General features: G+C 41.9%; 1 protein-coding gene across 3 annotated transcripts in view; it reads left to right on the forward strand.

The window, feature by feature from the left end:
- Positions 1–25,201, forward strand: part of LOC111969667 (protein MTSS 2) — a 110,734-nt gene that overhangs the window by 74,980 nt on the left and 10,553 nt on the right. For 2 of the 3 annotated variants that reach the window (XM_023995828.3, XM_023995829.3), the window contains exons 7-11: positions 1,179–1,336; positions 4,199–4,306; positions 4,548–4,645; positions 18,823–18,919; positions 19,321–19,473. In XM_023995828.3, coding sequence (XP_023851596.1) covers positions 1,179–1,336; positions 4,199–4,306; positions 4,548–4,645; positions 18,823–18,919; positions 19,321–19,473 — 614 coding nt within the window. The remainder of the gene's footprint in view (positions 1–1,178; positions 1,337–4,198; positions 4,307–4,547; positions 4,646–18,822; positions 18,920–19,320; positions 19,474–25,201) is intronic. The other variant, XM_023995830.2, reaches the window with a different exon arrangement.

The following is a 25,201-nucleotide window of genomic DNA, read 5'->3' on the forward strand; positions in this document are numbered from 1 at the left end:
TTCACTTGGTAGGTCTGTCATGGAAAGAGCAGGTGTTCTCAATGGTTTGTATGCTCAGTGTATAGAAAACACAGGATATTCAAAACAAAGAGATTTTCAAGGTTATACTGCTTTSTTGTGGCAAAAGTATGCAATAGCAGGTACTATGCTTTGGCTATATAAAGCTGTGTGTTTTTAGTTTCTCAATCACGGTCTYAATTTCTCTTCAAAGGTTTTGGGATAAATAACAGACACCTCTGACCAGCAATTAGAATGGGATACTAAGAGGAAAGTTGATCTCAAAATATTTCTATATTATTCATTAAATTGATAGATTATACAATGGGTGGGCCTAATCCTGGATGCTGATTGGTTAAAACCGCATTCCAGCCTTTCATGTCAAACAAAATGCAGCTAGTTTGGAGTGATTGTGRTAACTGTTGTTGGCTAGCTCCTCTGAACAACAGTGTCCTGACGAGAGAGCACATTTTCTATGCCTTGTGAAATCGCGCATCATTAGCTCATTGTTAAATGTCACTAGAAAACAGTTTAAACAAATGCAAAAGCAGCTACTTTGTTGTTTTTCTGGCTGCACTGTTTGACGTGACAGTAAGTTAGCCGTAGTTGACTAGCTAGCAAGCATGAGAACGTGGCCAAGTATGGCAATAGAACATTTAGAACAAACGACTGGGTTGCATTCATAGATACAGAACAAAAAGACTGAAATACTGGGTCGCGTCTCTGGAAACAGACCCAATTGAACGAACGACCAGCCGGCTTGGGTAGCAACCCTAGATTTGTGTCGGGACTATATCTCGTGGAAGAATGAAATCGTATGAATAAATTCATCAAAATAATATTTTTWATTCAAATATGTCAATCATTATTTGAATCTATTGGTAACCGGTTGTATAAAAGTGATAATGCCCTCGARGCCGTTGTTTGGAGGATATATTGGCACGGTTTCCCTGCCCTCGACTTAGTTTCGGGCCTAGCAACACCCGTGCCAAGATATACTCCAAACACTGTCTTCTCGTGCATTATCACTTAAATGCACACCCCTCAACAAACGTGTTTCGGGCATCGTTTTCTACCCTGAGTTTTGTTAACTTGCTATAGCAGCCCGCTGGCTTTGTTTGCCTGTTATTTTGCCAGTCTGCTCTGCCTGTCAACTTTGGTTCCCCCCTGTGTTTCTCTAGGAAAGGACGAGGTGCGCGGGCAGCTGGACAACGCCCTGCAGGAGGTGAACGTGCGCTATGCTGTGCTGGAAGAGACTGAGAAGAGGGCAGTGTGCCGGGCGCTCATCGAAGAGAGGGGCCGTTACTGCGCCTTTGTCAGCATGCTCAAACCTGTGCTGGTGAGTAGGTTATAATAATATTATTATTATTATTATCATCTGATCTACAATCAGTCTATGTTCATGACAAATATGTGTTCATGAGTTAGTTAGTCTCATCTGATCCGGATTCAGTCAGTATTCACGTCAAACCTGTGCTGGGGTTATCCTCTCATCTAGAATCAGTATCCATGCCAAATATGTGATTTTGGGGTGGTTATAATTATAATCCAAAATCAGTCTTTATGATTCATGCCAAAACTGTATGTGTGAGGGCTTAATACTCTCATCTGACCCAGACTCAGTCAGTACTACCTAGGCCTAGACTGGCCCAAGGATCTAGTTGGAATGTTCAGCTGCTAAAGTTGATCCATTTTCATATAAAAGGTCTCTGGCTTCTGTTTTAGTGATTGGAACAGGTTGGAGGCCCCAGAACCCCATGATGTAACGCCATGCAAGTTCAACGCTGTTTACACTGTTGACATGAGAGAGAGTCTCTATTGAGTGAATCTGGCAATGTTTGATGGTGATTGGACGGTCAGTGCCTCAAGGCCTCAGTTCCACATAGCGCACTACTTTTGACGAGAGCCCTATGTAGGGAATAGGGTTCCATTTGTGACGTAGACAGTAATATTTTCAGTTTTGCCATATGCACACGTACATTGAAATGCTTAACTTGCAAGTCCTTCCCAACAATGCAGTATTCAATATCAAAATAGAAAAATAACAGGAAAAAAACAAGAGTGTAAGCTGTCTTAGTGGGTAGAGACCTGGGGATAGACGGTGGGAGAGCAGTAGCTGTTAGCCATTTAACAGTCTTATGGCCAGGGGATAGAAGCTGTTTAGGAGTCTGTTGTTCTGAGCCTTGATACACTGGTACCGCCTGCCGGACGAGAGCATGGAGCCTGGCAATTTTTGGTGGCCTTTCTCCGACACCYCCTGCCATGTACGTCCTGGGAACTTACCCCCAGTGATGTGCTGGGCTTCCCGCGACACACTCTGTAGGGCCTTCCGGTCGAGGGCAGTGTAGTTGCCAGACAGTGATACAACCAGTCAGGATGCTCTCGATGGTGCAGCTGTAAAAGGTCTGAGGGGCCATGCCAAAATCCTTTCAACTTCCTGAGGGAGAATGGGTGCTACAATTGAAAGAAATTACACCAATATCTCTAAATTCTATGGATCACGTCATCTCATTATACGCCGACGATATCTTACTTTACCTCGACAATGTATCTCAATCTCTCCCGAATGCTTTGAAGATTATAGACAAATTCAGCTCCATTTCACGTTTTAAAATAAATCTCACCAAATCTAACCTACTCCCCGTTAAGAACCCGGCACAGGACCCCATCTCTTATGGAATGCCAATCATTTCCCATTTTAAAAATGTAGGAATCGATATATTTATTTTAGATTAAAACATTGCCCAAAACGTAAAGAGAACGCTCAAATAAATTCAATCAGACCACAGTAGATGGCTTAACATTCCAGTCGCTCACCCGGCACAATGTTTATTGCGAAAGTTAATATATTGCCACTGTTTGAATTTTGTGAGCTCAATGCTTCCTATGTCTCCCCCTTCCGGCTATGGGGATAAAATCCACAGTGAATTTTCAGAATGGTAATAGAAAGTTAAGATATCCCAGATTTAAATTAACACATTTACAGAGAGGGAAAGATGCTGGAGGGCTATCTGTTCCAAACTCTAAATTCTATTTCCAAGCTTTAGCATTTCCCCGAATGTATAAATTGGTTTAGACATAACTCTTCCGCTCCCTGGCTMAGAATCGAGAAATATGGTGGCTCCCATTGCCCTGGAAGATGTGATGTTCATTGATCTATCTCAATGTAAACTACGCTTTGGCCCTATTATTGCTCACACAATATCTGTTTGGCATAAAATGTAAAAACTATGCAACTAGGAAACGTAATCGCACGCCCAGACTCCAATATTTAACAATAATGCCTTGCGATCTGGAGGACTGCCTTTCACATCGCCCCACTGGTCCCAATGTGGTATCCATGCCCGTGGCGATGTAATGGTATAAGGACATTCCAAGAACTGAAAGAAGCATTTATATTACCAGGAAACTCTTTTTTTTCCTTTTTTTTTTCGCATCTTCGGCTTAGATCACCTATGCTGGCCTATGGAGTTCCATGGAAAACCCAGCTGTAGAACCGTCTAATGATACAATTTGTAAACGGATTAGCTGGTCTCCCGAAAGGACTAGGGCAGATGAAGATGAGGGAGGAGAAATGTGATGGCCATGCATCATTTTTGTCAAGCAGARCTTGCTTTTTCATTGTAAGCTCATTTACTTGTGTGGCTGCCAGTCAAATAGGGTTGCACTTCTTCTTTTGTCATCTGATCAAAATGAACTATTTTCAGCTGAATGTGTTGCACTAATGTACGTTCTGTGAAGGAAAYCTATAGTTGCACCTCCCTGATCGCTCTATTGAAGCAAAAAAAAACTCACTTTCAATATAAAAAGTCACCCTTGTCAAATACGCAGCTGGACTCACCTGCTCCCGCTTTGTCTCGTTGTCTTATTTACAAACATGTGACTGGCTCAACTGTTCTGGGGAACTATGGGAAGCTTCATAATGTAAAATAATGCGATCTGCTTTATCTCCTAACGTATTGCACAAGTTGACTGCTGGTATTTACTAAATAAATAGCTACAAATATACACATGTTTTGAAAAACTTCAAATTAATAGTTTTGACGGTATTGAAAAACGAATTACCCTGATATACCGCCCAAGCCTTGTTACTAGGGGCTATTTGTAACTGATGGTTGTGTCTGGGATCTGTGGTTACGGGCAGCGCTGTGGTTTTTGGTGATTGGTTGTGTGTGTCTGATCTGTGGTTGTGTGTGTGCAGGATCATGAGATCAGCATGCTGGGAGAAGTGACCCACCTGCAGACCATCCTGGAAGACCTGAGCAACCTGACGGCCGAGCCCAGCAAACTGCCCCCCGCCAGCGAACAGGTAAGCTGGATGATTCACACACACACACACACACACACACACACACACACACACACACACACACACACACACACACACACACACACACTTGTTCGCACCACACACACACAGAGACATCAATATACCTTCCCAAATACACTTAACCACATACTCGCACACACACACACAGTGTTAGATATTCCCACTGTTCCATGTACTCATTCTCACACATTAAAACAATTTTTTTCTCCCTACTCAACAGGTGATCCTGGATCTAAAGGGATCCGAATACAGCTACAGTTACCAGACGCCCCCTGCCTCCCCCAGCAACACAATGTCCCGCAAGAGCAGCATCAGCAGGTAGCTAATCCCCCACACACACACACACGCGCGCACGCACGCAAATCACATACACGTACTCATACTCATACATAAACTTACCAACACTCGTGTACACACACACTACACTAAGTACTCAGGTAGGCATATCGGCAAACAGGCACACGTACGCACACTGCTTCACACCAAATTCTCTGCCTTTGGCACTGCATGAGGGGGCCGTCTTGACATTTAGAGAGCTTACCAAATTGGGGTGGTGCACGAAGAGAAAGTGGATCAAATGGATAGTAGTAGCAGCTAAGTGAAGTTCAGTGTGTCTGCTATCACAGTGGCCAAGTTCCACTGACTGGAGCCAGCTAAGGAAGTGTGCTCCRGTAATAGGYGTTAGTTAAACATTCGATCCCTAAATGGCACCCTATTCCCTAWATAGTGCACTACTTTTGGCCAYAGCCAAGTCAAAAGTAGTGCAATATGTAGGGAATATGGTGCCATTTTGAACYCAGCCTTGGAGAGGGATGAAGGAGGGGGAGYGAAGGGAGGGATGYTAAAGAGAGCAGGTGACTGAGTAAAGTTCCGAGAGGACAAGTGAAGTGGAGCCAAGGGAAGTGAAGAATAGCGGGGCGTGGCGGCTGCGGACAGTCTGTCACCCATGTGTCCTGTCTGCTTACCATGGAATGGCCTGGGATGACTCACTCACACGCATGCATGGAGCACGCACACACACACGTGGCTTCATCGCACTCAGGATGTCTGCTGGTCCCCTGGTGCAGCAAGCCTCMACTGTGTGCAGACACAAACACATGTTCCGGATTTCATCTCACTGTGTATGAAAGGGGAATGTGTGTGTGTGTATCCCATGGTGGGGGAGGGGTGTACTGATCGTCCATGCCGCAGCCAAAACACACGTCCCCCAGGAGCTGATTGGGGTAGGGAGGGTGGGTGGATGACTTCCTCCATCATAGAGACAGGGTAGAAGGGTGAGCAGGCAAGTAAGAGAATGACTAGGCTTAGATCTCCAGTCTTGATAGGGTACTCTCCAAATAAAACTCCAAAGTACCTCATCCGAACCCTTGTCCAAAGCACCTAAACACAGCTGTCTAAGTACGATTCAAAGTTTATTTGAATGTGATTATATGTATTGTAATTGATGATGTATGACATTCATTATGCTCTTTGGTCAGCTAAAGGTGACAACAAGACCTCTATAATGTACAGTAAATATCCAAATGCAGTATAAAAAATCTCAACAGTTTGAGGTTGAGTTGATTTAGTGGGTTTCCTGTCAACTTGGCTTTGCAGTCCTCTTTGGAACTCATACACACACACACACACACACACACACACACACACACACACACACACACACCACAGCCCTCATTGGTCCAGCCTGTTTGGGATAGTCATTTAGAGTGGTAGTTTCCACTACAGTCTATTCTGACAACTCTCCACTGGCAGAGCTCAGTTTCCACTTAAGCAGTCAAACGTTTCTCAAAACTACTACTATGCTCAAAACCTGCAGTGTGTTGATGTAGCAGACCATTTACGCATTCAAACCAGGCCTTCTACTTTTAGCTATTGGCCTGGGCAGTACACCAAAGTCCATGATTGGATTCACACAGTTTGATTTAGAATGTGMCCCAAATGGCACCCTTCTACCTACAWGGTGSAGTAATTTTGACCAGAGCCCCATGGGCCGAAAGTAGTGTACTATATAGGGAATAGGGTGCCATTTGGAACACTACCCAACTGCAAAACTACACCTTACTGCAAAACATGACGAGAGCGTGACTGCATACCTCCGTCAACATGGTATTCAGGGTGCTGCCTTGAGAGCGTGACGATATGCATGGCTACAAAATAAGTCCCCACTTTATATCGTCATCATAKTTCTGACTTATGCACTGAGCAAAATATAACGCAACATGTAAAGTGTTGGTCCCATGTTTCATGAGCTGAAATAAAAGATCCCAGAAATGTACATCCCTGTTAGTGCGCATTTCTCCTTGCCAAGATAATCCTTCCACCTGACAGGTGTGGCATATCAAGAAGCTGATTAAACAGCATGGTAATTATACAGGTGCACCTTGTGCTGGGGACAATAAAAGGCGCAGATTTGTCAAAACACAATGACACAGATGTCTCAAGTTTTGYGGGAGCGTACAATTGGCATGCTGACTGSAGGTATGTCCACCAGAGCTGTTGCCAGATAATTGAATGTTAATTTCTCTACCATAAGCCGCCTCCAARGTCATTTTTGAGAATKTGGCAGTACATCCAACCGGATGCTCATCTGTGTGCTCGTTGTCTTCAACTGGGTCTTGACCTGACTGCAGTTAGGCGTCGTTACCAACTTCAGTGGGCAAATGCTCACCTTTGATTGCCACTGGCACACTAGAGAAGTGTGCTCTTCGCGGATGAATCCTGGTTTCTACTGTACATGGCAGACAGCGTGTATAGCATTGTGTGGGAGAGTGTGCCCCATGGTGTGGTTATGGTATGGGCAGGCATAAGATACGGAGAACGAACACAATTGCATTTTATCAATGGCAATTTGAATGGACAGATACTGTGACTCATCCGTGCCATTCATCCKCTGCCATCACCTCGTGTTTCAGCATGATAGTGCACGGCCCCATGTTGCAAGGATCTGTACACAATTCTTGGAAGCTGAAAATGTCCCAATTCTTCCATGGCCTGCATACTCACTAGACATTGAGCATGTTTGGGATGCTCTGGARCGATGTGTCGTGCTGCGTCACCCTGCAGGAGGCAAATGCAGGCTATTAAAACCTTACSTAACCAGAAACCGTGGATTGATGGCAACATCCGCGCAAAAGTGAAAGRGCAAACCACCGCTTTTAATCATGGCAAGGCGACCGGAAACATGACCGAATACAAACAGTGCAGCTATTCCCTCCGCAAGGCAATCACACAAGCAAAGCGTCAGTATAGAGACAAAGTAGAGTCGCAATTCAACAGCTCAAACACGAGAAATATGTGACAGGGTCTACAGTCAATCACAGATTACATAAAGAATACCAGCCCCGTCGTGGACATTGTCTTGCTTCCAGACAAATTAAACAACTTCTTTGCGCGCTTTGAGGACAATGCAGTGCCACTGACACGGCCCGCTACCAAAGCCTGTGGGCTCTCCTTCTCCATGGCCAACGTGAGTAAAACATTTAAACTTGTTAACCCTCGCAAGGCTACCMGCCCAGACGGCATCCCTAGCCACGTCCTCAGAGCATTCGCAGACCAGCTGGCTGGTGTGTTTATGGGCATATTCAATCTCTCCCTATCCCAGTCTGTTGTCCCCGCATTCTTCAAGATGGCCACCATTGTTCCTGTTCCCAAGAAAGCTAAGGTAACTGAACTAAATGACTATTGCCCCTTAGCACTCACTTCTGTCATCATGAAGTGCTTTGAGAGACTAGTCAAGGATCATATCACCTCCACCGTACCTMATACCCTAGACCCACTCCAATTTGCTTACCYCGCCCACAACCGCAGGGCTCTCCAGAGGGTAGTGCGGTCTGCACAACGCATCCCCGGGGGCAAACTACCTGCCCTCCAGGACACCTACAGCACCCGATGTCACAGGAAAAAAAGATCATCAAGGACAACAACCACCCGAGCCACTGCCTGTTCACCCCGCTATCATCCAGAAGGCGAGGTCAGTACAGTTGCATCAAAGCTGGGACCGAGAGACTGAAAAACAGCTTCTATCTCAAGGCCATCAGACTGTTAAACAGCCATCACTAACATAGAGACGCTGCTGCAAACATACAGARTCAAATCTCTGGCCACTTAAATAGACTTAAGGTATCACAAGTCTCTTTAAATAACGKRACTTTAATGTTTACATATCCTACATTACTCATCTCATATGTATATACTGTATTCTACACCATCTACTGCATCTGAATGTTATAACTAGACAACCTAACGTACAATTTCAAAAATACATTAACCAGAAAACATACAATGTAATAAGACACATCAAAATGTGCAGCTCTTTATAACATAAAATYGGACCACGGTGTCCGTGTGCGGTTTCCAATACATCAGTTATACACCTACTCAATAGGTTCGTTTCAGAAGGAATTGTTCATTACATGTCGGAGGATGGTATTTTATTAGGATCCCCATTAGCTGTTGCAAAAGCAGCAGCTACTCTTCCTAAACATGAAACATAATACAGAACATCAGACAAGAACAGCTCAAGGACAGAACTACAGTGCCTTYCAAAAGTATTCACCACCCTTGGCATTATTCCTATTTTGTTGCCTTACAACCTGGAATTTTTRGGGGTTTGTGTCATTTGATTTACACAACATGCCTACCACTTTGAAGATGAAAAATATATATTKTTGTGAAACAAACAAGAAATAAGACAAACAAACTGAAAAGTTGAGCGTGCATTACTATTCTCCCCCCCAAAGTCAATACTTTGWAGAGCCACCTTTTGCAGCAATTACAGCTGCAAGTCTCTTGGGGTATGTCTCTATAAGCTTGGCACATCTAGACACTGGGATTTTTGCCCATTCTTCAAGGCAAAACTGCTCCAGCTCCTTCGAGTCGAATGGGTTCCACTGGTGTACAGCAATCTAAGTCATACCACAGATTCTCAATTGGATTGAGGTCTCGGCTTTAACTAGGCCATTCCAAGACATTTAAATGTTTCCCCTAAACCACTCGAGTGTTGCTTTAGCAGTATGCTTCTGGTCATTGTCCTGCTGGAAGGTGAACCTCCATCGCAGTCTCAAATCTCTGGAAGAGTGAAACAGGTTTCCCTCAAGAATTTTGTAGTATTTAGCGCTGGCCATCATTCCTTCAATTCTGACCAGTTTCCCAGTCCCTGCCGATGATAAACATCCCCACAGCATGATGCTGCCACCACCATGCTTCACTGTGGGGATGGTGTTCCCGGGGTGAAGAGAGGTGTTGGATTTGCGCCAGACATAGCGTTTTCTTTGATGTCCAAAACACTCAATTTTAGTCTCATCTGACCYGAGTACCTTCTTCCATATGTTTGGGGAGTCCCCCAGATGCCTTTTGGCAAATGTGTTCGATTATTGTTTTCTTTAAGCAATGGCTTTTTTCTGGCCACTCTTTCATAAAGCCCAGCCATGTGGAGTGTACGGCTTAAAGTGGTCCTATGGACAGATACTCCAGTCTCTGCTGCGGAGCTTTGCAGCTCCTTCAGGGTTATCTTTGGTCTCTTTGTTGCCTCTCTGATTAATGCCCTCCTTGCCTGGTCCGTGAGTTTTGGTGGGTGGCCCTCTCTTGGCAGGTTTGTTGTGGTGCCATATTCTTTCKATTTTTTTAATAATGGATTTAATGGTGCTCTGTGGGATGTTCAAAGTTTGGGGTATTTTTTTTATAACCAAACCCTCATCTGTACTTCTCCACAACTTTGTCCCTGACCTGTTTGGAGAGCTCCTTGGTCTTCATGGTGCCGCTTGCTTGGTGATGCCCCTTGCTTAGTGGTGTTGCAGACTCTGGGGCCATTCGGAACAGMTYTGTATATATACTGAGATCACGTGACACTTAGATTGCACATAGGTGGACTTTATTTAACTAATTATGTGACTTCCGAAGGTAATTGGTTGCACCAGATCTTATTTGGGGGCTTCATAGCAAAGGGGGTGAATACATATGAATGTACAACTTTTCTGTATTTTTTTTCAATCAAACAAGTCATTTTTTTCACTTCACCAATTTGGCCTATTTTGTGTATGTCCATTGCATGAAATCCAAATAAAAATCCATTTAAATTACAGGTTGTAATGCAACAAAATAGGAAAAATGCCAAGTGGGGTGAATACTTTTGCAAGGCACTGTACATTTTTAAAAGGCACACGTAGCCTACATATCAATTCATACACACAAACTATKTAGGTCAAATAAGGGAGAGGCTTTGTGCCGCGAGGTGTTGCTTTATCTATTATCTATTTTAAACCAGGTTCGCTGTTTATTTGAGCAATATGAGATGGAAGAGTTCCATGCGATAAGGTCTCGATATAATACTGTACGTTTTCTTGAATTTGTTCTGGATTTGGGGACTATGAAAACACCCCTGTTGGCATGTCTGGTGGGATAAGTTTGTGTGTCAGAGCTGTGTGTAAGTTGACTATGCAAACAATGGGGGATTTTCAACACAATGTTTCTTATAAAAAGAAGTGATGCAGTCAGTCTCTCCTCATCTCTTAGCCAAGAGAGACTGGCATGCATAGTATTAATATTAGCCCTCTGATTACAATTAAGAGAAAAACGTACCGCTTTGTTCTGGTACCAGCTGCAGCTTAACTTGGTCTTTCCTTGCAGCACTGGACTACACAACTGGACAATAATCAAGATCAGACAAAACTAGAACCTGCASAACTTGCTTTTTGGAGTGTGGTGTCAAAAACGCAGAGCATCTCTTTTATTACGGACAGACCTCTCCCCATCTTTGCAATCACTGAATCTATATGTTTTGACCATGACAGTTTACAATCGAAGGTAACACCAAGTAATTTAGTCTCAACTTGTTCAACAGCCACACCATTCATTACCAGATTCAGCTGAGGTCTAGCACTTAAGGAATGATTTGWACCAAATACAATGCTCTTAGTTTTAGAGATGTTCAGGACCAGTTTATTACTGGCCACCCATTCCAAAACAGACTGCAACTCTTTGTTAAGGGTTTCAGTGACTTCATTAGCTGTGGTTGCTGATGTGTATATGGTTGAATCATCAGCATACGTGGACACACATGCTTTGTTTAATGCCAGTGGCAGGTCATTGGTAAAAATAGAAAAGAGTAGAGGGCCTAGAGAGCTGCCTTGCGTTACATCACACATTTACATGTTTGACATTAGAGAAGCTTCCATTAAAGAAATCCCTTTGAGTTCTATTAGATAGCTCTGAATCCACAATATGTTAGAGGTTGAAAATCCATAGCACAAGTTTTTTTCAACAGCAGGTTATGGTCAATAATATCAAAGGCTGCACTAAAATCTAACAGTACAGCTCCCACAATCTTCTTATTGGCAATTTCTTTCAACCAGTCATCAGTCATTTGTGTCAGTGCAGTACATGTTGAGTTCCCGTCTCTATAAGCATGCTGAAAGTCTGTTGTTAATTTGTTTACAGAGAAATAGCATTTTTTKCAACAGTTTGCTAAGAGCTGGCAGCAAGCTTATAGGTCTGCTGTTAGATCCAGTAAAGGCCGCTTTACCACTCTTGGGTAGCGGAATGACTTTGGCTTCCCTCCAGGCCTGAGGACAAAGGCTTTCCTCTAGGCTCAGATTAAAYATACGACAGATAGGAGTGGCTATAGAGTCAGCTACCATCCTCAGTAGCTTTCCATCGAAGTTGTAAATGCCAGGTGTGTCATTATTGATAAATAACAATTATTTTRCCACCTCTCCCACACTAACAAAATTCCAACTTAATGTGTTTCTTTCATTATTAATGTTTTATGCATGAGTACAATGGCTCACTGTTCGTTGTTGGCATTTCCTGCCTAAATTTGCCAACTTTGCCAATTTAAGTAATTGTTAAAATAATTGGCAACATCAAATGGTTTTGTGATGAATCAGCCATCTGATTTGATGAAAAGATGGAGTTGAATTTGTCTTTCTGCCCATAATTTAATTTAAAGTGCTCTGTTTTTCCATCATTCTTTATATCATTGATCTTGGCTTCATATACAGTGTCTTCTTTTTGTTGAGTTTAGTCACATAAATTCTCAATTTGCAGTAAGCCACCCAGTCAGATGTACAGCCAGACTTATTAGCCACTCCTTTTGCCCCATCTTTCACCCATACAGTTTTTCAATTCTTCATCAATCCATGGAGCCTTAACAGTTCTAACAGTCTGTTTCTTAACAGGTGCATGTTTATCAATAATTGGAAGAAGCAATTTCATAAATTCATCAAGTGCAGCGTCTGGATGCTCCTCTTTAATCACATCAGACCAACAAATATTTTTAACATCATCCACGTAAGAGTCACAAGCAAAATCTTTTGTATGATCTCTTATATACTATTTTAGGCCCGGCTGTTGGAATTTTGGCTTTCCTGGATATAGCCACTATATTGTGATCAATGCATCCAACGGGTACTGATATAGCTTTAGAACAAAGTTGTACCGTATTAGTACAAATGTGATCYATACATGTGGATCTTGTTCCTGTAGTGTTTGTAAACACCCTGGTAGGTTGATTAATAATGGATGGAATCTAGAACAGAATAAAATCATATTCCCCTGCGGCAAAACACATCGAATAGATCGCCATTGTTGGTTGGTGGAAATCCCCATCGACTGAGGATTTGGGGTCACCATTTACTGTAGTGGACAGTAATATTTGACGTGTATATATGACATTCTACATACCTCACATGCGACTCGTAATAAGACTAAGCAATTACCCTATTCAAATGTTTATCTGACTTTGCCTAATGCCTGCTTGTATATAATAATAGGCAATGAGTTGACTAGCAAGAATTGGTCTGAGAAGGCAGATATTTAATTAACATTGTACAATGAATGGATTCACATACAAGGCATAAAGCATTACAAAGTATACTTTAGAGATGAAACAGTATGCAAATTTCATATCACGATTAGTGACCACAGTTATCAGTATTATCACGGTATTATTAAAATGTGCTGGAAATGTTCAGAATGTACTGATACACTGAAATCATTTCACCAAGTTATATTGAAAGCCAACAAACAACAAATACAATTAGCAGCACTATGCACTTTTTGTGTGCATAAACATTACAATTKTAACATTAACATTAAAGATGGTACCATGTGGCCATGAGAGGTAAGTTTGCTTAGTGCGGGTTTAAATGAGCAAATAAGCAAATCAAATAAACTTAGCAGCACTCACTTTGTAGTGAGGCACGGCAACCTTCATCAGCCTCAGAAAGCCTGGCCTCTCAACAATTTGAAATGGCATRYTGTCCTTTGCAATGTAATATGAAAGGGCTGCTTGAGCATTTTTTGATGTGGGTGCATAAGCAGCCTGGCTTTCACTGGGTTTGTCTGCTGCACGCCCACTCTGTAAACAACGGAATAGCAAACTTATTATTATTGGTGTTGTTACATTATAATTATTATTCTCACACAGTCTATCTTCTGTGTTGCATTTGAGTATATGCAATGACCCCATGCACAATTTACATAAATGCAAATTAGTCTTAAGTAGACAGTGATAGTAATTGCAGTAATCCTGTATTATTTACATAAATACAGGAGTCTTGTGTAGGAGTCTATAGTGTTCCTCCTGTTGGAACACTTTTACGACCAAGTCGACGACTGACGGATTTTAAATGAACAAAATATGTTGGTTGGGTGACTAAACTACATAACGTGTTATCGTGTGTAATGGGCGAATAGTCTGCAGACACACGACGCATACAGCAGCAGAACAACGTGTAGTGTTTTTACAAGAGAAGGGAACACTGAAAGCTTCAGTTTACATTATTGACAAGCTATTAGCAAGTTACAGACAAACCATGACATTTTCCCCCATTCTGAAGTCCCCACATCATGCATTGAGCTAAAACTTAACTTACCTTGCATTCGCTATAAAGTGGTGGTCACAAAGATGACTCGAGATTTGAAGTGTTGCCCCCTTTCGCAGCGATTTTTTGTTGTTGTTGTTGCATGTTCTACATACAAGGTGACCATCTTCGATTTTAAGTTTCCTTCAGCWCTCTTGTAAAACCCAAAATATGACCACACTTAAGATTTGGTACTCGTATAAGACTGAAAAATCTCCCGAGCGCTGTCACTGCCTTCCGCCATGTTTTCACACAAAACAAAACCCACGTTGCGTGCTGCGCCTACGTCAGACTGTTCCTAACTTTGGTTGATGCTGGACAGTATTTACAGTGAGTTTTTCTAACCGTGGTAATCAAACACAGTTTTAATGCTAATTAAAATTGGAAACGTTAATAATCATCGTCTGGAATTTTACTGTGGTTTATCGTGAAACCGGTAACCGTTTCATCCGTAGTATACTTAAAAACATGAACAAAGAGATGCCTATTAGGCCTAAAAGCCTAGGAAATMAGAATTGATCATACAACCTACCTCCATGAACTGGATACAGGATGAGAGGGAACAAAGGCATTTATTTCCATTTATAACATCTGAAGGTGTAACCTTTCAACTCAAAATCAACCACCATTGATTAATAAAACAATACCAAGTTTACAGAAACCTGAACACTCCCAGGCCCAATCACCACATGGTGTCASAGCATCTAAGAGCTTGTGTGTGGGATGAGACCAATGTAAATGAGACGGAATTCCTGAGAGGACCATTAAACCCCCTTGCCTAGAGTAATTCAGAGTTCACCCTGTACAGATCCAAGTTACCACAGAGATAATAAACTCAGCAAAAAAAGAAACGTCCCTTTTTRAGGACCCTGTCTTTCAAAGATAAGTCGTAAAAATCCAAATAACTACACAGATCTTCATTGTAAAGGGTTTAAACACTGTTTCCCATGCTTGTTCAATGAACCATAAACAATTAATGAACATGCACTTGTGTAACGGTCGTTAAGACACTAACAGCTTACAGACGGTAGGCAATTAAGATCACAGTTATGAAGCAATTTGCTTTCTACTGACTGAATAACACCATGGTCTGGGGTGGTGTGTCACAGCATCATCGGACTGAGCTTGGTGTCATTGCAGGCAATCTCAACGCTGTGCGTTACAGGGAAGACATCCTCCTCCCTCATGTGGTACCCTTCCTGCAGGCTCATCCTGACATGACCCTCCAGCATGACAATGGCACCAGCCATACTACTCGTTCTGTGTGTGATTTCCTGCAAGATAGGAATGTCAGTGTTCTGCCATGGCCAGCGAAGAGCCCGGATCTCAATCCCATTGAGCATGTCTGGGACCTGTTGGATCGGAGGGTGAGGGCTATGGACATTCCCCCAGAAATGTCCTGGAGCTTGCAGGTGCCTTGGTGGAAGAGTGGGTTAGCATCTCACAGCAAGAACTGGCAAATCTGGTGCAGTCCATGAGGAGGAGATGCACTTTAGTACTTTGTATCTGGTGTGGCCACCAGCTGCATTGACTGTTACTTTTGATTTTGACTCCCCCTTTGTTCAAGGACACATTATTCCATTTCTGTTAGTCAAAGGAATGACTGTGGAACTTGTTCAGTTTATGTCTGTTGAATCTTTTTATGTTCATACAAATATTTACATGTTAAGTTTGCTGAAAATAAACTCAGTTGACAGTGAGGACATTTCTTTTTTTGCTGAGTTTAAATCCATATACATTCCTTCGGAAAGTACGCAGACCCCTTGACTTTTCCCACATTTTGTTACCTTAGTCTTATTCTAAAATGGATAACTTTTTTTTTTCTACACACAATACCCCATAATGACAAAGTGAAAGCAGTTTAAAACATTTTTTACAATATATTAAGAATAAAATACTTATTTACATAAATATTCAGACCCTTTGCTATGAGACTCGAAATTGAGCTCCTGCATCCTGTTTCCATTGATCATCCTTGATGTTTGTAGAACTTGATTGGAGTCCACCTGTGGTACATTCAATTGATTTGACATGATTTGGAAAGGCACACACCTGTCTATAAGGTCCCGCAGTTGACAGTGCATGTCAGAGCAAAAACCAAGCCATGTGGTCGAAGGAGTTGTACGTAGAGCTCAGAGACAGGATTGTGTCGAGGCACAGATCTGGGAAAGGGTACCAAAAAATGTCTGCAGCATTAATGGTCCCTAACAACACAGTGGCCTCCATCATTCTTAAATGGAAGAAGTTTGGAACCACAAAGACCTTGCACAAGCATGGTGTTGGCAGCATCATGCTGTGGGGATGTTTTTCAGTGGCAGGGACTGAGACTAGTCAGGATGGAGGAAAAGAACGGAGCAAAGTACAGCGAGATCCTTGATGAAAACCTGCTCCAGAGTGCTCAGGACCTCAGATTGGGGTGAGGGACAACGACCCTAAGCCCACAGCCAAGACAACGCAGGAGTAGCTTCGGGACAGGTCTCTGAATGTCCTTGACTGGCCCGGACTTGAACCCGCTCAAACATCTCTAGAAAGACCTGAAAATAGCTGTGCCGCAACGCTCTCCATCCAACCTGACAGAGCTTAAATTAGCAAAAATTTCGAAACTCCTGTTTTTACGTTGTCATTGTGTGGATTGATGAGTGGGGAAAAAGGGGGATGGAATTCTTTCCGAAGGCACTAGAGTTATCCTCAGGAAACAAGTTTCAGATGGATACCAAACATGGATACTATAGTATTATTCTGTCACAATAGTCAGTCCTCTGGATACTGTAACAGAGATACATTTTGTCCTCTCAGAGGGAGAAGGGCTGATTATCCTACACTGACCTCAACTACTTACCAAAACTACTGACCACTATGGAGCGCAACTACTACCCACAACTACTGACCACAACCACACCGCTACTGACCACAACCATACAACTACTGACCACAAAACTAATGAACCACACACCCAATGACTACAACACCACAACTTCTGACCACGAAAATACTTTTAAAGAGCTGTCATCACTAGATTCGCCGTCATATTTATCTCCCCAAATAATAGCCGATAACGCTCTAATCATTGCGTCATTCAACTAAACGCAAACTTCATTTACACTGAACGTTTCACAAAAGTAAATTGTGCATCTATTTACCTGAAACCCACAGCTTGAACGATTCAGTTGCTTTGCTTACCTACGAGTTTTGTCCACATGATTCTTCCTCTTATTCCAATCTTCTGACAGATCTCTGTCTTTTCTTTCAGTTTTCACATGCAACTGTAGTTTAGAAATTGCTTTAAATATTTAAGTACAACTTTTTTAACTTCTTCCATTACCACAAAAATACATTTAAAGACCTGAAGCAAGCCCCACAACTTTGGATGTAAACTTTGGTTGTAAAATTTCAGCCACACTTCATAATTGGATAATATTCTTGCAACAAATGTGCTTTTTTGTTGTGATTTAAAATGATTTGAAGTAGTTGTATCATCTTTAGATTTTTCTTGATTTAATACAAGCCTAAATTGTGACACCGAGCTTTAATGTGTGCATGGTGATTATTTTTTTTCCTTCTGTTTTCTTACTTAGTTTTAGGATTATTGAGATTATGTGCTTATTTCTGTGCATAGATACCTCTATGCAACGCTCTCGCTGTCTAATAAAATATACTGGGGAACTGGGGCAGGCGAAATGCCAGTGCTGTGTTGCTGCATCATTCAAAAAGTTAGCTCGACTAGTTAGCTAGCCAAGCCACATTAAGATTTGCCGTCACCAGGAGCTCTCTGCCTAGGTGACCTCATGGCTAGATAAAGAGGCTCTTATAGTTGAGTTGACTATGTGATTTATGTCTGCTGTGATTTGCTTTGGGGATTTTGTGTTCTAGGCCAGGGTTTCCCAAACTTTTTCACTCGGGCCCCCCTTTCTCTTGTCGTGTTAGTCATTGCATACCGTAGCTATTTAAAGCTCTTTATAACTCCAGATCAACTAGCCCATGTCAGTTAATGATTCAAAAAATGTATAATTTGTCCATAGATATTGTTGTAAATTTTATCACTCAAATATCACATGAATACACATTAGACATGGCAAAATGTATAGATTTGTAAAATAAAAAAAAGTGCTTTAAAACTGCAACATTTTCTTTGCACCCCATGACAAAATGTGTAGAATTGCAGGAAATAAGCTTTAACCCTGCAAAATTCTCTCCACCAACGAGAGGTGTGAACAATTTGTGTCATGAACAGTGCTTGTGCACATAGAAATAGACGTCGCGCGTGCAGGGGGGGGGGCACCGAGTGAAAAAGTTTGGGAACCCCTGCTCTAAAACATGCAATGACTGACATGACGAGGAAAACTGATTATGCACTACATTTGATGCACTGCATTTCGAACTTGAACCTTGCGCATTCTACTATTACAACTTTCAAGAGTAAGTTGAAAGCTGGACTGAGTTCCTTAAAAATAATAGTTTTTTTTATTTTTTTTATCTGAAGTTTTGTTCACACACTGTCGCTTGGCTCCATTTCAGAAGTAATGGTGCCAGTTTTGTATGCCTTGTTGTCTTTCTCTCCTTTTTTATTTCCTACTCCTTTTCATTAATACGATTTATTTCTCTTCCACAAACTTTCTCGCTTTCTCACTCTCTCAGTAACTACAACTCTGTTCGATACGTCCCCTCTCTGGACTCCATCGCCACCTCGATGGACAGCATTCACCTCTGCCTGCCCTCCATGGACCCAGCACAGGTAAGACTGACTGACTTTCTCCATTTTGAAGTGCTCCAAGTGCCCTTTATTCTTTTGGCTGCTGAATGTTTCAAATGCATCAATCATAATCTCACCCCATTGCTGCACTTTTGCCCAGGGGGCGTGATTTCAACTAATTTGAAAGAAAACTTCAGTCCACTGCAGCATAGTATATTAAATCATTGATTCTTACATTCAAAGTTCAAACTATTGCCCTTTCTTAACTTGAGTACTGTTTTATCTAAACCCCAGTAAACCGTTTAAAAGAAAGACGTTGCTCTGTCGGGCCCCCTCCCTCAACCTGAGTTACTCATGTTAGGCAGTACCCTTTACAACTTCCGCTGCTTGAAACACAAACAATTTTCTCTCTATCCCTCCTCCCGTCGTCCCTTCGTGGGTAGCGCCGCTCGCCCAGTCCGTTGGCACGCTTTGAGGGCTGGGACGGCACCGCACGCTCCCTCAGCGAGGGCAACTCGCCAACCACCTCCGCCCGCTCTGGTGCCCACCGCACCCATGTCCGCTCTGCCAGCCAAACCAGCCACAGAGACACCACTGTGAGAACACACACCCCCTTACTGGCCCCCTGTATACCCACTGTGGCGTAAACCCCCACGCATGGCCCCCATGTAAATGTGTGTGTGCATAATGTGTGTTGTCTGTATTTGTCCAGTTATGTAAAATTAATGTATCCAGTGTCTGTCTGTTACTGTGTGGGTATGTGAGAGTACTGTATCTGTGTGAGAGGGAGAAAAACAGCTTTGGATAATTTACTATTAGCCCTTAATTTGACCTGCTGCCCACTGGAAAAGTAAAATTATCAACTTGAAGTTCTCTATAACCCAACTAGCCACCTCCTGAAGGCCTAAAAGCTCCTAAAAGCCATTGCTCCTATAACAGTAACAGTTGACTCTGTATAACAGCTACTGTGCTAATATAGTAATTATATATATATATATAATATAAATACAGTTGAAGTCGGAAGTTTACATAAACTTGTGATGGCCACTCCAATACCTTGACTTTGTTGTCCTTAAGCCATTTTGCCACAACTTTGGAAGTATGCTTGGGGTCATTGTCCATTTGGAAGACCCATTTGCGACCAAGCTTTTACTTCCTGACTGATGTCTTGAGATGTTGCTTCAATATATCCACGTAAGTTTCCTCCTCATGGTGCCATCTATTTTGTGAAGTGCACCATTCCCTCCTGCAGCAAAGCACCCCCACAACATGATGCTGCCACCCCCGTGCTTCACGGTTGGGATGATGTTCTTTGGCTTGCAAGCCTCCCCCCTTTTCCTCCAAATATGATGATGGTCATTATGGCCAAACAGTTATATTTTTGTTTTATCAGACCAGAGGACATTTCTCCAAAAGTACGATCTTTGTCCACTTGTGCAGTTGCAAACCGTAGTCTGGCTTTTTTTATGGGGGTTTTGGAGCAGTGGCTTCTTCCTTGCTGAGCAGCCTTTCAGGTTATGTCAATATAGGACTCGTTTTACTGTGGATATAGATACTTTTTTACCGGTTTCCTCCAGCATCTTCACAAGGTCCTTTGCTTGTTGTTCTGGGATTGTTTTGCACTATTCGCACCAAAGTACGTTCATCTCTAGGAGACAGAAGGCGTCTCCTTCCTGAGCGGTATGACGGCTGCGTGGTCCCATGGTGTTTATACTTGCGTACTATTGTTTGTACAGATGAACGTGGTACCTTCAGGCATTTGGAAATTGCTCCCAAGGATGAACCAGACTTGTGGAGGTCTACAATTTTTTTTTATTGGCTGATTTCTTTTAATTTTCTCATGTCAAGCAAGGAGGCACTGAGTTTGAAGGTAGGCCTTGAGGCCAGTCAACTTAGTGTATGTAAACTTCTGACCCACTGGAATTGTGATACAGTGAATTATAAGTGAAATAATCTGTCTGGAAAAATTGTTGGAAAAATGACAAAGTAGTTGTCCTAACCGACTTGCCAAAACTATAGTTTGTTAACAAGAAATGTGTGAAGATTTTGAAAAACAAGTTATAATGACTACAACGTAAGTGTATGTAAACTTCAACTTTATATTTGTGTATGTGTACAGTACCAGTCAAAAGACACACCTACTCATTCAATGGTTTTTCTTTATTTTTACTATTTTCTACGTTGTAGAATAATAGTGAAGACATCAACTACTATGTAATAAAACATATGGAATCATGTAGTAACCCAAAAAGTGTTAAACAAATCAAAATATATTTGAGATTCTTCAATTAGCCACCCTTTGCCTTGATAACAGCTTTGCACACTTTTGACATTTTCTCAACCAGCTTCATGAGGTAGTCACCGGGAATGCATTTAAATTAACAGGTGTGCCTTGTTCAAAGTTAATTTGTGGAATTGATTTCCTTCTTAATGCAGTTGGACCAATCAGTTGTGTTGTGACAAGGTAGGGGTGGTATACAGAAGATAGCCCTATTTGGTAAAAGACCAAATCCATATTATGGCAAGAACAGCTCAAATAAGCAAAGAGAAACGCCAGTCCATAATTAATTTAAGACATGAAGGTCAGTCATTTCTAGAACTTTGAAAGTTTCTTCAAGTGCAGTCGCAAAAACCATCAAGCGCTATGATGAAACTAGCTCTCATGAGAAATGCCACAGGAAAATCTGCTTCACAGAGTTCAAATAACAGACACATCTCAACATCAACTGTTCAGAGGAGAATGCGTGAATCAGGCCTTCATTGTCAAATTGCTGCAAAGAACCCACTACTAAAGGACACCAATAATAAGAAGAGGCTTGCTTGGGCCAAGAAACACGAGCAATGGACATTAGACCAGTGGAAATCTGTCCTTTTGGTCTGAGTCCAAATTTGAGATTTTTGGTTCCAACTGCCGTGTCTTTGTGAGACGCAGAGTAAGCGAACGATGATCTCTGCATGTGTGGTTCCCACCGTGAAGCATGGAGGAGGATGTGTGATTTGTGTGGGACACTAATGTTGGGGGATTTGGCCTGGCTCGTAGTCTGCGTTCCAATTCATCCCAAAGGTGTTTGGTGGGGTTGAGGTGCTCTGTGCAGGACAGTCAAGTTCTTCATTACCGATCTCGACAAACCATTTCTGTATGGACCTCGCTTTGCGTACAGGGGCGTGGTCATGCTATAACAGGAAAGGGCTTTACCAAACTGTTGCCACAAAGTTGGAAGCACATACTCGTCTAGAATGCTGTAGCTGTATGTTGTAGCTTTAAGATGTCCCTTCACTGGAACTAAGGGGCCCAGCCTGAACTATGAAATCCAGCCCCAGACCATTATTCCTCTTCCACCGAACTTTACAGTTGGCACTATGCATTCGGTCAGGTAGCGTTCTCCTGGCATCCGCCAAACCCAGATTTGTCCGTTGGACTGCCAGATGGTGAAACGTGATTCATCACTCCAGAGAGTGCGTTTCCACTCCTCCAGAGTCCAATGGCTTCGAGCTTTACACCACTCAACCCGACGCGTGGCATTGCTCATGGTGATCTTAGGCTTGTGTGTGGCTGCTCYGCCATGGAAACCTATTTCATGAAGCTCACGACTAATAATTATTGTGCTGACATTGCTTCCAGAGGCAGTTTGGAACTCGGTAGTGAGTGTTTCAACCGAGGACAGACGATTTTTACCCGCATCAGCACTCAGCGGTCCCGTCCTGTGAGTTTATGTAGCCTACCACTTCACGGCTGAGCCGTTGTTGCTCCTAGATATTTCCACTTCACAATAACAGCACTCAATTTTATACACCTGTTAGCAACGGGGGTGGCTGAAATAGCCAAATCCTCTAATTTGAAAGGGTGTCCACATAACTTTGTGTATATAGTGCTATGTATATATAGTATTTAGTGCCTCTAACTTCCTCCAGTCCCTGTGATAGTCTCGCTGCCCTTCCCAGTGCTCTTCCTTGTGTCTACATCCTGTTCATTCATTGTTAAGTGACCCTGCCCGGATATATTCACCTCTGTTCCATATTATTTATTGTCAAAATGACTTTCACTTCTATCACATCAAACAGGCCACTGCTTGTTTTGTTTTTGCATGAGCTGTCATAAATGTTTATGTATTTATAATAGAATGTGGCTTTTGGGAAGATCTTGACATTGGCAAGTTGTTAATCGGACTACTGTCATCACCACTAAAGATGGCAAACAAATCCAGCAATATTTGGATATAGCCATCTAGTTTATCCGCTGAAAGTTAACTTGTTTTCTAGCAGTATTGAAGGGATCTGTTATTTGCTAGCTAGCCAATTTGATGTGGTCCATCAGTCAATGTAGCCCATCATGTCTGTCAGCAGCAATCATGGTTAAACCAACGTAGGCTAGATAAGACTGTTGGACTGTTGGCAAAATAAACATCAGCTGACAGTAGATCAGCAAATGCGCCCTTCTGCCGCTTGATTGGCAGAGCCAAGAAATTAACCTAAACCACTCATACTTGTCACGTATAMTTCACTTTTATTTCATAACACTCAAATGTGACTAACCGGCTCAAATCGGTCGTATGTAGCAAAATTTGTGTTTTTTACATTTAGATAAATGTAGAGCTAAAAGATGGTATATCACACACTGCATTTGAGGAGCAATGGGAAAGTAATTCTGCTTTGAAATTTGAAAAATGTGTAAACTCACTTTTGAGAAAATGGCCTTTTGAATGTTTTGGTACCTAGTGAAGAGCTATTCTTTGTCTACACCCATTCAGCATCGTTCACACCCTCTTAAAAAGCTTTAGCCCCACCCATCTCGTTTCGCTCTCGGAGCGTTCAAGGCGCACACTTGACGCTCTGGCCGATGATTTGTTTACCTATGGATAACATGAAAACAGCCTAACCAGCTCTGCTGGCAACAATTTCATTAAGTTTTTTCCCAACATTTACTGACACCGGCCATATTCAACGGGTGTTGTGCATTTGTAAATTCTGCWCTCTGGCATACTCAGACTGAATTTACGAATGCACCCAAAATGGTTACTTGCATAGTGGAGTCTTTTGTTAAGATATGTAGCTAGCTTGCAAGCTAACTAAATAAACAACGTGTAAGATCATACACATCACGTAACGTTTGCTAGCGAGCCAGCTAAAGTTAGCTAGTTAAACAACAATGAACATGGTGCCAAATCATGTTGTTACTACCCTGCATGAATCTGCTGGGAGCTAACCAACCAGGTTCAATGTTAGCTAGCTAACATTAGCCTCTAACTAGCCAAGCAAACATCTCTGGGATGCGAATAATAACAACTTAKACGTAAAATTAGCTAGGGAGCCAGCCAGCTAACGTTAGCTGGCAGTACACTTTAGCTTGAAATGAAACCACTTTCTGTCAAAATTAGAAATGTGTATTATCTGGAAATGTAGGTAGCTAGACTATGTTACCGGTATACATCATCATGCATGGTGGACAAGTCTCCCTGTCATGAATTCCATGCCATGGTTGCCATAATCTTATGTTCATACAAATATTTACACATGTACATTTTTCWGAAAATAAACASAGTTGAAAGTGAGAAAATGTATTTTTTTGCTGAGTTTATATAACATTGTATTGGTTGCAAGAATTTTGTATAATAATTTAAATTGAAAAATTCCAAGTTTTGAATCCGGTGTCGTTTTGCGTAACAGTTCATAAACCATGTGCCATGGAATCGGTACGTCGAAAATCTCTTCCTAACTATTTTGCAATCTATATMGCACAGCTGTAAATTGTTGGGTCCTTAAATGAAACTGGTATACTTTTTTGTTTATCACAATTTTCTTTAACCAATTATGGTCTTTAATACAGGGCTGACAGACAAGTTCCCTACTTTTTCCCCCTTCCACTTTCCTCTTCCATTTTTGCGATAATGCTSCAATTAGTTGGTTGTAATTTTGGGTATAGAGCGGACATTTCCATATAGTTTTGTTAGCTGCATGTGTGACATACCTTTAAATAGGACTCGTGTAGTTATCTTTTTTTTCTTCAATTAGTATATTTGAGTTCAACCACTATTTGTTGTATTCTTTGTTCTTTTTTTTCTGGTGCTTTAAATTGAAATTGCAACCAACTTTCTATGGCTTGTTTTAAAAATAACGATATTTTGGAGATGATTTCCTTTGAATAAAGGGAAAAAGGCCATTCTTGAACATGGGTTGAGACATTCTTATTAATTTGCTAGAGAACCAGTTAGGATTTAAGTATAGCTTTTGTATGACTGAAGCCTTTAGGGAGAGGTCTAATGCTTTAATATTTAATKATTTCTGCCCTCCAAATTCATATTCATTATAAATAGGCCCGTTTAATTT

The sequence above is a fragment of the Salvelinus sp. IW2-2015 genome, linkage group LG11, assembly GCF_002910315.2.
Source record: "Salvelinus sp. IW2-2015 linkage group LG11, ASM291031v2, whole genome shotgun sequence".
Taxonomy (NCBI): Eukaryota; Metazoa; Chordata; class Actinopteri; order Salmoniformes; family Salmonidae; genus Salvelinus; species Salvelinus sp. IW2-2015.